Source organism: Ptychodera flava, chromosome 15 (genome assembly GCF_041260155.1).
Source record: "Ptychodera flava strain L36383 chromosome 15, AS_Pfla_20210202, whole genome shotgun sequence".
Classification (NCBI taxonomy): Eukaryota; Metazoa; Hemichordata; class Enteropneusta; family Ptychoderidae; genus Ptychodera; species Ptychodera flava.
This window is the reverse complement of record NC_091942.1, coordinates 3,101,133-3,117,483: the sequence shown is the minus strand read 5'-3', so window position 1 is coordinate 3,117,483 and position 16,351 is coordinate 3,101,133. Positions and strand designations below refer to the sequence as shown.

Sequence of the window (16,351 nt, the reverse complement as noted above, 5' to 3'; positions counted from 1 at the left end):
TCCATCCAAACTTGGCACTAATCCTGATCCCGGTCCATTTCGTTTTACCATAGACCCTCGAGTTTTTCTCGAGGGTCTATGGTTTTACTTCAGCCAAGTCCTAATTTGCATATTAAACGGTTTTTCCAAATTAGGGATATATATCTGGATTGGCAGGATCACAGTTGACGACTTGCAATGTGTATATTAAACTAACTTTCCCAATTAGGGATATAAGACTGGAAGGACCCTGAAAAGAAATTATGAAACTTGCGATGTATATTGGTACATTGATTGACAATTACATCGTATAAGTAAGAGATAGTTTTCATTTTCATGTCAGCTTATTTATAATTTGTATATCTTATGACCTTCACAGTTTGGCATATATATATATATATCTTGAAGGACCTGACTACAGGCATCTTGAATAATGAAAATCATCTTGCTCCTTTATATCCCGCCCGCCACTTTAAGAAAACAAACCTTTGCAAGATGTGACTCCTATAAATACGCGAGCATAAAGCAAATATGTGCATCACGTTATAAAAATATACTTCTGTAAGCATTTGGTACATTTTTCAATAATGTTCCGGGCATCCACCAAAGATACAGAAGGATGAAAGATGGAAGGGAAGCGCTCTTACACCACAATAATACACCATCGTACACCTCACAGCATTTTCTAAGATTTTTGTAAACCGAAAGAACTGTATAGCCATTGTGCAAATCACGGCCGATGGTTTTCTTTTGTGGCAAGGTGTATTAACGAGATTGTGTGGCATTATCGCCGTTTATTGTTTGTGGTACGTATTTGCATTTGCCTCCTACTCCCATTCGCAATTGTTTTGTTGCGTGGACAACTCCTCCTCGTTCACGGATTTTTTTCACACAGCGGGTTAATACATGATTCGTTCTGTACGGTCTTTCAGATGCGAAAGAGATAATATCTGAATATCACAGGCCCTACACCGTAGTGAAGGGGATAAGCTTTATCAGTTTCTATTTAAACATTAGCTGCATAGTATAACTATGCATATATTTGGTTAGTGGACATCTTTGTTTGGTTTCATGGTCAGAATACAGTGTGCATGGGTGACATGGGAGGTTGATGAGGACTGTGCTTTGAGTAAAATGTTTGGTTAAGGTTTACCCTGTGAGTGTGAATCTATAAGTTGCGTCGTATAAATATTTAGGAACAATTCTTCGGAAATAGGCTAAATGCTAGTGCTGTGCTATTCCTAACATTGAAAAGCTCACCACATATCCCACCAGGTACTCGCACACTCAGTCGCTATCCAATGTGATTAAGTCTAACCACTTACACTTACGTAACTTTACGTTTGTGTCGGCCTTTGAACCATAACAGCGTCCATCATTTAACTACATTCAACGTCCCCATTACACGTTAATAAGCTAGCACAATTTTGTAGTACCAACCGGTCGAGTTTTGCCATTGAAGAAGTCGCATTTTTCCACATAGCTGCTGGAGATAGTTTATTGGACTGTCTCAACGACGAGAAGTTTGTTTCACGGCCGTCATACGGGCTTTGATTCCACCAACTTCAACTTTTTGGGCAGTACCGCCGCTATAGAAATGGTATGTCTGTTTTTTCCTTATTTACATGGAAGTGTAGCGATGATAATTGTAACATTGTAGCAGACTTATTAACGGAAGGAGTCTTTGCGAACCGGTTATCCCGCATGCGCTTTAAAAAATTGTTAAAACGTAATTAGAACGAGGACGGGAATATATTTCCACCTGCCTTTCCAATGCATGGCTTCGTTCGTCCATACGTGTGCGTTTGTTTGTTATATTTAGGTATGGTATGTATCTGGGTAAAGTGTCTGAATTTTATTCCAGAGGTTTCTCGGAACGACATGTGCCATATCCCTTCGTCATTCATGCCTTCGTCACCACCACTGAATTGGCAACACACGTACCCTAGACATTTCGAAACTCTACGTGATTAAAATGGACTCTAAAACCGCGATACCCACGTGCACAGCTGTCCTACAGCAGTGCCCACCCCGGGCATACTCAGTTTTAAAGTAATCGTACTGGCAAAAGGGTCTTGATATTACAAGGTTTCGGGATGTAGCTTTAGTATACCATTCAGGTACGAGACATGTAGTCACTTCGGATTATATTACAGAGTTTATCAACGTTGTTTTAGAGTGACTCTACCACTATAGAGAAAAATTGCGAGACTAGAGCGAGAAAATGACGCTTTCTCGCAATCAGTGAGAATCTGTTTTTATTCTCACCGCTGTCGGTGAGAAAATTTTAATCTGCACTGGAGATTGGTGAGAAATGCACTCCTTGGCGAGAATCAAGTGTGAGAACAAATTCTCACCGGTGAGAATGGAAATTCTCACCAAGTACAGTGAGAATTGAAATTCACTGGCGAGAATCATCAAGACTCGCCGTTCATTGGCGAGAATCATCAAGACTCCCCATTCATTGGCGAGAATCAGAATGAATCAGAATGAATGGGGAGTCTTGATGATTCTCGCCACACTTGATTCTCGCCAAGGAGTGCATTTCTCACCAATCTCCAGTGAAGATTAAAATTTTCTCACCGACAGCGGTGAGAATAAGAACAGATTCTCACCAGTTGCGAGAAAGCGTCATTTTCTCGCTCTAGTCTCGCAATTTTTCCCTATAGTGTACAAATGTGAAGGAGCGTCGCTAACATCACTTAATTCCTGAATGCCATTATTTTCCTTATGCCGCTAAAACACTATCCAGTACGTCCTACCTAAATCGTATGACACGTAAATTCATAAAGAAACTCGCTTAACATGTCTCCATTCAATTGTTCTCAATACAATTATATTCTTGCATAACTCAGAAAAAAATTAAAGCCACTCAATTTACATAACTATTTTTCAAATCGTGCTATTATCTACCTTGGCTAGTATACATGCTTTGCAGAAGTACAAGTTTCGGAATGAGTATAACTGCTCAACGATTTGTATGCGTGAGCAAATACGTTTGCGATATGATATCATCATTTGATCTCAATCATGGTTTCCAAGCTTTTCTAAGGGAGACGTCATTTTTTACGGCATGGGGGTCGGAGGAATTTCATCTGAAACTCAGAAATTTCGAGTGCCCCCTGCTAACCATGATGAATTTGAGTAACCCCCTATTCTAATCAGAAATTTTGACTGACCCCCCCCCCTCCCAACACTTAGACAGTTAATACCGATATAGGTATTTGTAAAATTTTCATAAATACAGCAATAAAAACCTTTCAAATCCTGATGCACCCTGCTTGATTATCATCGGTTATCTCATGACGGTTGAAAAAGGTGAAACCAACAAAACGAAATTCAAAGTGACAACAAAATACAAGTATAAAAGCTTACGCTAAAACAAGTATCCAACTATATAGTATTGTTTAACTTGGATTGTATCATGACAGAGTTTCACTAGGATCTGTATATGACAGGGTGGGATTTGAAAGTACAGGGGGAGAACACACGAGAGGCTGAGGGGGAAAGTGTCGAAGGGGGCTGTCCCCTACTATATTTTGGTTGAAAATTTTGAGAAATTGGTGTGTCCAATGGTGCAGTCTGGTGCAATCTGAGAGGTGTTTTTAATTTCTTTTTTATTAAGTAAAACTGTTAGAACACCCCAGGGGGAGAGTACGAAAGGGGGTCCCCCTCTTGTATCGAAAATTTTGAGAAATTGATGTGTGTAAAGTTGCAATCTGACAAGTGTTTCAATTTATTTTGCACTCAGTAAATTTTTTTGAAAATTACATTGAACACTGATATTTGTTATTATATTTTTTGCATGATCAGTGTTTGAGTCACAATATTTAACAACCAAACAATACATGACATTACATTTTGTAAAAAAAAAGTTCTCAGTTTGCCAGAGACTGAAGACCAAAGAATATGCAGGAATGGAAAATATGTGACCTTCTTGTGTCATTTCTCCACCTGCCAGCTTTTAATGAAATGCCTGAATATGGTCCGGTTAAATGTCATAATTGTTATTGAACTGAAATCAATGAAAATAAATGTTTCTGTGATAATAAAGTATGAATTCACAACAATTTAGTTTTGTCCTAGATCCTGTGAAAAAAATTGAGAAATTGATGTATTCAATAGTGCAGTCTCGTGCAATTGGAGATGTTTTCGAGTTGTCTTTTACTAGTAAAACTGGTAGAATACCCCGAGGGGGAAGCGCGAGAGAGGGGTGTCCTCCGTCTCGCATCGAAAATGTTTAGAAATTGATGTGTGGAATGGTGCAATCTGAGAGTTGTTTCAATTTATTTCGCACAAAAAATTGAGTAAATCCCTCTTCCTGTCCACATTTTGAGTGACCCCCCCCTTTAAGTTTATAATTTTTTGAGTGACCCCTTACATTCCTCCGATCCCCAGGCCGTAAATAATGACGGCTCCCTAAGTTTATGTTTATTCGCTCACACTTGGTATATGTATATACTACCAAAGAGAGCTTATGTGGTAAGTTGGTGGCGTCTGTATGTCTGTCTCTATGTATGTTCATCCACATCAAAACTCAAAAACCGCAGCACCTACCATCTTAGTATTTGCTGTACAGCTGCACCCAGGAGAGGAGATATGAATATATTCAAATGAACATGTTACTGTCAAAAATATGGAAATTAGGTCAAAAGAGGAAATCCTGCAAATTGCTGAAGTTCTGTAACCACAGACCAGATTTGGTTGATACTTGGTATGCAGATTCTCTTGGGTGACGTTAATAGATTTGCTCTAATTGTGGTGAAATTTTCACAATTATTTGTATTTTGGGGGCAATTTTTCTCACTTTTGGTCAAACGATTTTCTGAAAGTGCTTGTCCAATTGCTTTGAAACTTGACAAGCATGATCTAGGGTTGGTCTTAATCAGGTTTGTTCAAATTGTGGTGAAATTTACATATTTGTATTGTTGAAGTATTTTTTTCCGTTTTGGTCACAGATTGCTTTGAAACGTATTATGCATGATTTTATGGGAAACTTCAGTCAGACTTGTTCAAATTATGGCGAATTTTTTTCATTTGTATTTTTGGATCATTGTCCACATTTTTGTTCAAAAAATCTTCTCTGAGACCGCTTGTTTGATTGCTTTGAATTCGGTATGCATGTTCCTAGAGGTAAACTTAGTTGAGTTTCTTCAAAATAGGGGTGAAATTTCCATATTTGCATTTTTAGGCATTTGGTACGTTTTTGTCAAAAAATCTTCCATGAAACTTCTCGTCCGATTGCTTTGAAATTTGATATGAAGTTACGGACGGATGAATCTATATAAGCTTTGTTAAAATCGTGGTGAAAAACTGCAGTTTTGTACTTTGGAAAAACTTTTGCTGTTTTTGGTCCAAAAATTACCAAATATCTCATTCTTTGCTCGATTTAAAAAACTTGACAGCTGAAGAGGGAATATTTGGCAGGCCAAACTAGGTAAATTCCCTGCAACTTAACTGAGCAGTTTGCTGTATTCCCTGGTGTTTACTTAAACAATCAAGAGTGTTTATTGTCTGAAGACTGACCTCTGTATGCAGATCCAAATATTCGAATTAAGGGTCATCTTCTGGTCAGCAGAATGCTATAGACAAATCAGGGCTTCACTAAAAAATAACGGTCTTTTACAAATCAGGAAAAACTTCAAACAAATCAAACGTTACTATACATGTTAAGTAGTTGGAAAATATGCCGACATATACTTGCCTTGGAATGAAATTAAATTTTACATGTAACTGAACAGGGCACAAATTGACCTTGAAATGCAGCTATGAAAGTATGTTTTGAGTTGAGGCAGCCTCTGTATGCAGATCCAAATATTCGAATTAAGGGTAATCTTCAGATGTTTGATATCATGATAAAACCTAATTTATTATTATATTACTCGGAAATTTTGACTGCAGACATATATACAAATACCAAATCCATCTTCATGAACTTTACAACACCAATGGAAAAACTGCACATTAAATTCTGTCAACAAATTCTTAAAGTAAACAATATAGCATGTGTAATCAGGTAATAGAACTAGACATTCTCTAATCGTTTCAAGTATTATACAGATGAGGTTTGAAATACATGAGAGACCCAATACTACACTAATCCGTGGAGCATATGATCTAGGCGGTCAATTAGATAACTTAACGATGAATAATTGGATTACTTGGGTTAAACAAGAATTATCTTTTATGCATTTTGGAGACTTCAGTGATGTTAAAAGGGAAAATAAGCAACAATCTATTAAAGTTTTCAAGGAAAAAATTAAATATTTATTTGAAAAACATATATTTGAATTATTAAATAATGATAGTGAAAAATTAAAAATATAAAAAAAGCCATATCACGGTGTAAATTACGTATTAGTGTACACATATTATGTATGAAAATATTAATGTCACAGACAAAGCATGTCCAATTTTTAAAGGCAAACAAGTAGAAGATGAGGTATATATCCTGCTCTGCTGAATTTTATTTGTAAAATAAACATGGACAATAACACATTCAGGGAAACAGACGACTTTTTAAACATCTGTTCTTGCACAGATAAAGTAACATGTGAATTGGGAAAATTCATATACTCATGTTTTAATTTAATTTAAGACAAGGAAAAATGTAAAAACCCAAAACACACTTATTTAATTATCATTTGAAACATACACAGACAGACAGACACACAGACAGACACAGACACAGACACAGACACAGACACAGACAGACACACACACACACACACACACACACACACACATATATATATATATATATATATATATATATATATATATATGTATGTATGTATGTATGTATGTATGTATGTATATATATCTTTTATTGTGTTGCTGTTGTCGTTTTGTCCTGTTGTATTGTATACTATTTAAGTAAAAGCTTTACTTTACAAAACACTAAACCGTAACCTCTATCTCTTGCCAATACACCACCTTAAATGCATGAACACTATTTGTATCGCTTGCAATTTATTTCTAATCTATTAATTTCACTTATCAAAACACAGGAATCATATGGTACCATGCATATACAATGTTTAGGCCATGTTGAAAACTGAGTGATTAGCAAGAAACTGACCAGCTAGTAGGACGCCACCTACTGGAAATATGATATAAGTAAATAAAAAATATTAATAAAGTGAAAACTACTGCCCCATTAAGTTAAGATATGTCGTCTTGGTCGAGACTGATTAGGGCCTTGAAAATAGTCTGACCATGCAGTGACGGGAGAGATCCAATTCTTTGTTAAGATATCCTTAGTTTCACGTGTCCTTCGACCATGACGTCGCACTCAATTGCGTATGGTATTGGTCCAATTAAGGCATACAAGGCATACACCTATTAGATATTACCTATTCATAAATGCAAATCATAAGGGTGGGTTGTTAATGTGACCCTTCTCTTCTGCCTTCTGTATGCAAATTGGATCAGAGCATGACCCTCCTGTAAACAAGCCGAACTTAGGGCATGACCAGATGAACCAAGCGTATTGGCGAGTTAATTTATGCCGCTAGACTCTTCTATAACTCTTCGACATTCAGCCATCCTTTATACCGGGCAGACTTTACAAAGGATTCAACGTTCCAAGCTCAGCTAGTGTGTATTCGCATAGCTACTCCTCCATGGAACGGTTGCTTTTGAGGAATTTGACATTGAGGGTAGGCACTTATCTTATGTTTAGTAACTTTCAGGTCATTTCTTGGGATATCGTTTCCAACCTTCGCTGTTCACACACTGATTTACTGGTTACGGCGCTCTGTTCAGAACGCCGTATTTTAACCAACGTAAGGCAGTTATGGTTTAATAGTATGAAGCCTGACTGTACACACTAAGTGACGAATTCCCAGTCTTGTTGAGGCCGACTCTCTACCAGCCTATCGTAACGTGTACGGAAGGCTGTGGTATATATCCTTCGTTTGAAGTGGTGTATGTATGCCTTACTGTCTTTTAATTTTAGCCTTCACAGCTTTCCGAAACCCTGTGTCGCGACATTCAGACAGCATTCAGACAGTACTTTCTGTGTTGAAAAGCACCATTTTGTGCCTCACGGTGACCATAACCTGCTCATACACGTGACTGCTGCCAGCTGTCAAGGTCGACAACGGTCTATTCCCGGTAATAGACACTAGTATAACATGCTAAACGGTCTTTAATAGCCAGCTGAAAAATTGCGGCGACTGTGTTTGTGTTTAATTGCGTTCCCTACACAGAGAAGAGCCAGCCATAAGAGAAGTGTTCTCACTTGCTTGGTTTCGACGTGTTTTGTTTGTATGGGTTGAATTCTGAAGCTTAGTAACGATACTGGATTCATCTGAAGTCGCTGACTGCAGGATGAGATTTCACGCAATCTTCACATTTCTAGTTCATGTCAACTTAGATATCAAAACGATCGCAACGTATCCTTGTGAATGAGGTCGTAAAGTTCATGTTATCCCCGCCTTCCTGTGGACATTTAGAGGGAGCGACGTGTCCTCGTATTTCAATCGACCGAGAGTCTGTTATTGTGTTAGCTTTCGGAGAATCGCGTGGCTTGCCAATCTGGTAGAAATCAAACGTCGCGTCGGGACCAGACCGGCCTGTCTTCTTTATCTTCTGTATTCTCAGTAAAGTGAAGGCCATGTAATATACGACGGGGCGCTTCATTAGTTTTGATTTCCATCAGCCCATCGCTGATGTATGTCCGGGAAACCTCCAAGCAACTTGCTATTCTGCTTGCTTGTGTGTCTGCGGATTTATTTCATGTTATTGTTTGTCAGTAGATGCTTATACCGAGCTCCCAGTCATATGACCAGGTGTTGTTTGTGTTGTTGTTGTTGTTGTTGTTGTTTATTGTGACTGTGTACATAGAATGAAGGAAAGGATGAGTTACTTGATACTTGAGGTTAATATTTAAGAAGAGAGAAGAGAGATTTGTCGGTGTGCACTCGTTGCTGTTTGAAAAGAGGCGAGAACAAGTGTAAGATTGCAGTGGTCGCATCCACAGCGGAGTGTTTTCCCGTGACTAACTAGCCAGCAAAGTCCCTTTCTCTCATATCACTTCAACTATGAGAACATGTAATGTTTAGGCTGCATTCATGGTGGTAACATACCTTTATTACCTCCATCCTGCAGTACAGCTGAATCTCTGTAGGCCGAACGTACACACAACATTAAACCAATCTTAGACAGTAGAAAGGACACAATCTACACGAAAGAAATATACATGTATCACCAAACAAACAAACAAACAAACAAATAAACAAACAAAAAATCAATGTATACAACGGTGAAGTACTTCGTAGCCTTTATTCCCTTGGGTCAAGCAAGGTCACAAACAGTTACGTAAGCGATACAGACTATATCAATGGAGAATGAATGAAAATGGACTTTCCCATAGAGCTAGGGAGTCTCACTCTTAATTGTTCAATTGAATATCTGCTTGCTGACAGAAGCTCCGGTTGATTGCAGCGCATAGCCCTACTAGACACTCAGACCTGCCATTTTATCATTTCGCGCTGAAGGGTTCATTTATTTTGAACGTGCAGTGCTAAATCAACACATGGGAATACACATAGGAATACCGGCCCATTTAATTAGTTAAAGCGGAATTTGTAATTCAGAAATTTTCATGCTCCACTTGTCCAGTCTACATTTTTGAAGCTCTGTTTATGGTTTCGCTTATTGATCCGTCTGTTTGTGGCCATTGTGAACCCCTTTCACTTTTGTGTCATTATATTTTCTCCTTGTCTGTGATCAAATTTAGAGATGGTATCTGCATTACTGGTGCATGGGAAGTCGCAGCGGACATTGATTGAGTTTGGAGTATAGTATATTTGCTCATCAAAATGTCAGCATGATCGTTGGTTATGTTCTGTTCATTGACTCCTATTGTCTCCATCGATGGATGAGGGAATATTAAGACACTCTCCACCCCCCTTCACGTCTGTCCCCGTTCCATGTCTCTTTCCATCCCCTCCGCGTCTGTCCCCGTGCCATGTCTCTCTCCATCCCCCCACGTCTGTCCCCGTGCCATGTCTCTCCATCCCCTTCACGTCTGTCCCCGTGCCATGTCTCTCCATCCCCATCTACGTCTGTCCCCGTGCCATGTCTCTCCATCCCCCACGTCTGTCCCCGTGCCATGTCTCTCTCTGTCTACACATTCCTCTGTCATCGCACACATGCACAAACTAAAACTCGAACAAACCATGCAAGAACACACTGTCCCGTATGTGTGTACACAAGGCTCAGCATCGGCTGGATGAATGTTTACCGGCTACGCAGCCCTGTCATCCTGAGCTACATGTAGTGTGTACACATGCAAACATTACAGTAATATATGTCAATACTTTTCACGTGCCCCAATCCACGTTAGTAAATTTCAATTCTGCTGATGAGTTCAATGAAAACAACTCCAAGGGACTGCAAACTAGGTCAATGAAACAATAGGACTGCTAATCCGCCTTTTAATGTGCTCTTTGGCGTACGCTTGGCGCATCCGAACGCAGCCGTGAAAGGGAACGCTCTCTCCCTCCCTCCCCCTCTCTCTCTCTCTCTCTCTCTCTCTCTCTCTCTCTCTCTCCTCTCTCGTCTCTCTCTCTCTCTCTCTCTCTCTCTCTCTCTCTCTCTCTCTCTCTCACACACACAGAGGCTGTAAACCAGTTCTGAACAACTTAAGGACTGTTGTGGTATTCCGAGTCGTGTTTGTGTAAAATGTCGGACGCGACTGCTGTCCCGCAGAAAACGCCAGTGGTGTGCTTATTGTTCTGATCGCTATGGCCACTGCTTATTTTAAGCGGAATGCTATTTGTACCACGAATTGAAGAGAAAATCACCAGAATGTGCGGAAAATGCCTAAGGCTCTCTGACACCTATTGACAGTACTGATGATATATATATATATATATATATATATATATATATATATATATATATATATATATATATATATATATATATATATATATATATATATATATATATATGTACTTCAATCCAAGGACACACGCTTACAAATGTGAATTTACGAATATTTTATCTGATGAAAATGCACCTGCATGTTGCTATCGAGCCGAGATGTGTCTGTGTTATGGTGGGCATGGTAGAAATTAGTTTACCGATGAGCACTTTTTCAACATTTTGTTAGGCCGAGAAAAAAACTGTGCTGTTCCGATAACCCGACCTACCCTATTTTTTACCTGCCGACTCTAAACCTTTTAAAGCTACGTAAACACGGAAGTAAAAAAAAACAAAGAACAAACCCGTAAAATCACGTATTAATTACTTGGCATTTGCTTTTTGCCTGAACGAGGATGTCTTTTGTGGTTGTATGCCTTTTATATGTATGATACATTTTTCTTGAAATGTTGTGGCCAGTGTTTGACCGCCCTGAACCCCCGAAAAATGCATCTTAAGAATGAAAATATTTTGGAAAAAAAATCCCTGCCGACCTACCTACCATATTTTTGAAAACCATGTTATCGGAACAGCACAATTTATTTCTTTGGCCTTAATGTTATGTGTGCCCTCGTTTTGTAGATATGTCTGCTCGATATAGTCTTACCGAAATGTTTCGGGTCGTGTTTCGATATAGTCTTACTGAAATGTCACGGGTCGTGTTTCGATTTAGTCTTACCGAAATGGTACGGGTCGTGTTTCGATATAGTCTCACTGAAATGTTACGGGTCATATGATTGGCAGATTGTAGAATTACTTGCGTGAATCGTCGGGATTTTGTCGACTCCCTCATGTTATTAATACTCTGAATACTAGAACAAACCGATCCAAAAACTAAACCTAGGTTTGGTTCAAGCCTTCGATTTTAGTAATTTATCGTGTAGCTGTAATCTTTTACGTGATAATACGTGTATGGGGGTTAACGCGATACTTATGGAGAAGTTTATATCGTTCAAATCAGAAAGTAGCCGCAGGTAGATCCCGTTCCGCCCCACTCAGTTCGCCATGCCTGATAGCCGCTTGCTCCCTTTATTTATACCACAGGCGCCCGTGCGCCGGGTATAGTCGGCAAAACTGTTTAGCTACCTAGTGGACTTCGAGTGATCCAAGATGGCGGACCGGGCAATTATGGAATGATAATGCCTGTTTCATTATCTGCTATGAAAACAAGATTATACAGAAAAAGTAGTCTGTTTCTGGTGTGGTGACCTGAAAGAAAACATTGTTAATGCTAGTTTCAATACTTCCAATTGCTCTGTTTTGTTGTTTTCAAATACCTTTGTAATATTTTCAATGTAAACATCTTGCAAGTTTATGCTTGGGCTATTATGAAAGCAATTTCATATCCTCTCGAAGACTCAATGTTGGCTTTTAAAAACTTGTTCAGCTTGTGACAGACAGTTGGTTGATAATGCAGCCTTAGATAGCATGGCTATCTAGGAATTATTATCAAAAGTGAAAATATAGGAAAGGAATATGGAAACTTGGATCATAGACCCTCAACCCTCGAGTTTTTCTAGAGGGTCTATGCTTGGATTAAGTTTTTCGGAAAGTATTAACAGTAAAGTGCTAAAATTGTAAAGGACCGTATTCCCGGTCCCTAGTTTCACCGTTGACCATGGAATTGGGGTCTATGGGTTTACTATACTCATCTATGGTTGTGATATGCCGAGGTGTCGTCTGTCATCTCCTTCCCACCTCCACGATGTCAATCCAGTACAGAAAATGCAAATTCATGCAAATATATGAATATTCTTAGGCTTTTTTTGCCATTCCTATAAATTTGGATCACCCAGTTTTAGTTGAATAGGATACAAATTATCAATTTCTACGAGCACCTTGAAGAATATGTTCTGTTTGTCCTGGTGCATTTCAGAGTGAACCAAAAATCTGTTATGTCCCATAATGTTTATGGAGGGCGCCCAAATGTTCCCTGGTTCTACAATCCTAGATTCAACACTGGTTATTAATAACCAAAAATTCACATGATCTATGGGTAATATGTCAATTTTGTATTGAAAACAAACAAACATGAAATTACTTTGAAATTTGGTTAGCAGGGATTTTGTTGCTTTCCATTGTCATATTACAACATATATTTATGGAATTATTCGTCTTATTGGGTCAAATGATGGCTTCTACACTAATCTATGATTTGATGCTTTTAAATTCGGTTAGAAGGACTTTAATACAGATGTACATATCTGATGCCACAGGCTCCTTGGCAGATATAGGTTTATGTTTGGAAGTTTCCCCATTCGTCTGTGCACAGTTTTTGTTTAATGGGTGGATAGTTTAGCATACACCATTGTCGTGTAGATGTGGCAGCATTGTGAGCAGTGACAGCCCTAAAGAAACCCGAAATAGCTGAACACCGTAGCTTACGTTTACTTCAATATACTCATACTTATAAACCTGCATGAATTTTGTAAGAGTGCACACTGCTGAGTGTCTATTTCTACACCTTACTTTAGTCTCCGATCTGGCAACCATAGACAGTAGAGGGACCAAATTTTATCCACATCAATTCCTTACAATACAATATCACAAAAGGACACCTTTACTTTGGTATGGCAAATTGTATCACTATGTTTAATATACCAGGCTGCATTTATATGTGTGTGTGTCCGTTGCAACAGTTGCCGACAATTACATACTTTGATGGACGGTGCATCATCATGAATATTACGAGATATATAAAGGCCTATGGAAGCTACCGTATATTGTACGTACACTCACTCTGGCCCGCCACATGCAACCACATGTTAGCAAAGTGTCATTGACGCTATTGTTTCGACGTTTTCGTCGCAATCATTCCCATATGTTAAGGTATTGTTGTGAAATATTTTTCGACGTTTTCGTCGTAATTATTGCCAAATAATAAGATATCATTTTGAAGTCTACGAGAATTGTTCATTCCATAGTTAAAACGTTACGACGGCTTCCCTGATTTCCTGGTACACATGGATTCGTATGGAAAAAACAGAGGTGACAGATATCATGGAGAACAGACTTTGAAGATGTTGATGAAATTTTATTCATTTACTTACTTACCTAATATCGAGTTTTTTTCTTCAAACTACAGAGATCGTGGTACTGTCGTTCATTTTTTCTCGTGAATTGTTTGATGGTTTTGCTGACGGCGACGATTCTGTGGAGAAACAAGCTGTCTACCGAAGTTCACATTTACAAGACACAGTCCCCGCAAACAGCCGAATCGAGACATACACAGCCCAATGCAGCAGCAGTCGTATTGAACACCAACACGTCGTCACTGGACGATGAAGGAAAGCTTTCTCCTGAAGAAACAGTCGGCAAGGCTGGTAAAAGTCAAGCAAAACAAGATGGTTCCCTCAGCGGATATGTTGCAGTGTCCAATATTACCAGGGTAGGTACACCCTACTAGGGTCACTCTTCCAGTCCTAAATATCGCAGTAAAGACACAGTCGGTGTCGTTGTGTGATTTTTAGCTCATATTTGGTATGTATATAAATACCAAAAAGAGCTTATATGGTGAGCCGGTGGCGTCTGTATGTCTGTGTGTGTATGTATGTTTTCTTTTTCTGTCTTTCCACAAAGGATACACCATTAAAATTAACAGATAATTTGAAAGCAAACGATAGTAATTTTTACTGTTTTACATTAAAGAATACATAACCTTAATTATTTTACGTATTTCTTCCACGTTTACAGAGTCGGGTCTTAACTCTTTTTCAACTTTATATCTGAGAATGATTTCTTTCTTTAAAATATACAGGTATTTTTCAATTTGTCACCCAATATTTGAGTATTGACCCCTTGCCGAGCATATATATATATATATATATATATATATATATATATATATATATATATATATATATATATATATATATATATATATATATATATATATAATTCCAACCGAGACCCGTGCTTGTTTGTCGGATTCCATCTAATCGATGGGACGCGTCATGCCGATCAAACCAATGCAAACATATTTCTGGTTACAAAGGAACTTTGTAGATCTATACCTGGCCCTGCTAGCAAGGAACTTTGTAGGTCGATATCTCGCCTTGCTAGCAAGACATAATGAAAATGTGAAAATGTGGAAAGTATCAAACAATCATTCAAAATAATTTCTTGAAATAGACATCAGTGCGTTATGCTATTGTAAAAATCATGTGTCTACATGAAGCTACTTGAAACTGATTCAATTTTCATCTGGTGAAATGTTTTTAAATTTTTTTCCGTACCAGCATGTTCATTGCTTGGCATACATACTGTAAATTTTACTCTTTCTGGATTAGAAACCCCATTCTACGTGCTCATGTACTGTGGTGATTTCTCTTTTGTACTGAAACCACCAATAATCACTAGATACTGGATTATTTGGACGAATTGGCGAACGCGTCCGGTAACAATCTCAATATCTTGCAAGTTGACGCTTAATTCATACTTGTTTATGCAAACCACAATTATTTTGTCTACTTCTGTTTTTGATATTTTTACTCAACTGACAGATCGTGTTCATGTGCTTTTTCACTGCATCTGAATTATTTGATAGTGGTATTGGACCCATGGCATACTTATTCAAAATTAGACAACATTTTAGACAAATCCATAATTACTTAGCACACCATTGCCAGTGTGTTGCACTGCCAGCCATAGGCAAGAAGCATGACCAGCACATTCCACAGACTGGGTGGGTTGTACTGTAGTACGATAAGGAAAACCTGGATGACCTTCCTCTCAAATATGTTGGAAAGTCATCTAATTATCAACAGCGGTGAACCAGAAAGCGGCAAATAATTTGTAAGTCTCCGTGATCGCATGCTCTCCTTGAGTGTGTTGTTAAGCAATAAAGTAAAGTAAAGTAAAGTAAAGCATGTGCTCAGTGAAATAGATTACACGATATGAACATCGCTGGCCGCCATGTTGATTGTCTGTAGTATGTAATAATGAATGAGGATACGGCTCTTACTGGTGAATAAGCCAAACCGCTCTCAGAGTCAAACCTCGGTCCGAGGCAAACCAGTGATATGGTTTGATTTCGAAACGAGATTGGACTTGAGATCAAAAGATACTATCCTCTGTTATGCGAACGTTTTATCCAAGGCCCCCGGCATCCACCGATTATTGTATGCCGATGATAATAGGATGATACGATAGGGAATGTTCGGATCTGAAGGCGTCAATACTACTATCTCAATGTACCACGCGCTTCGGTTGCATTTTGGGAAACGTAATTTATCTTTAGAGCTATTCATTCACAAGAAGGGGGATAATCGAATGACAGTTTGAAACACTAGCCACCTCTTACAGGCTGATGCAAATTAGTGTGCTACTCATTTTTTGCTCACGTGTGAACACGTGAGCATATGTCGCAGCGATGTCTGTCTGTCTGTCTGTCTGTCTGAATGTGTGTCTGTCTGTCTGTGGGTCCATTTTCTCAAAA

General features: G+C 38.6%; 1 protein-coding gene across 7 annotated transcripts in view; it reads left to right on the top strand.

Moving 5' to 3' along the window:
* The window catches only part of LOC139150901 (alpha-N-acetylgalactosaminide alpha-2,6-sialyltransferase 5-like), a 417,953-nt gene that overhangs the window by 22,049 nt on the left and 379,553 nt on the right, over positions 1 to 16,351 (top strand). For 4 of the 7 annotated variants that reach the window (XR_011556298.1, XR_011556297.1, XM_070723360.1 and 1 more), the window contains exon 2: positions 14,000 to 14,302. Coding sequence is in view for 4 of the 7 variants with exons in the window: in XM_070723360.1 (XP_070579461.1) it covers positions 14,000 to 14,302 (303 nt within the window). In the remaining 3 variants the exon portion in view is untranslated. Of the gene's footprint in view, positions 1 to 1,222; positions 1,580 to 7,275; positions 7,641 to 13,999; positions 14,303 to 16,351 lie in introns of those variants that run through there. The other 3 variants (XM_070723361.1, XM_070723358.1, XR_011556296.1) reach the window with 3 other exon arrangements.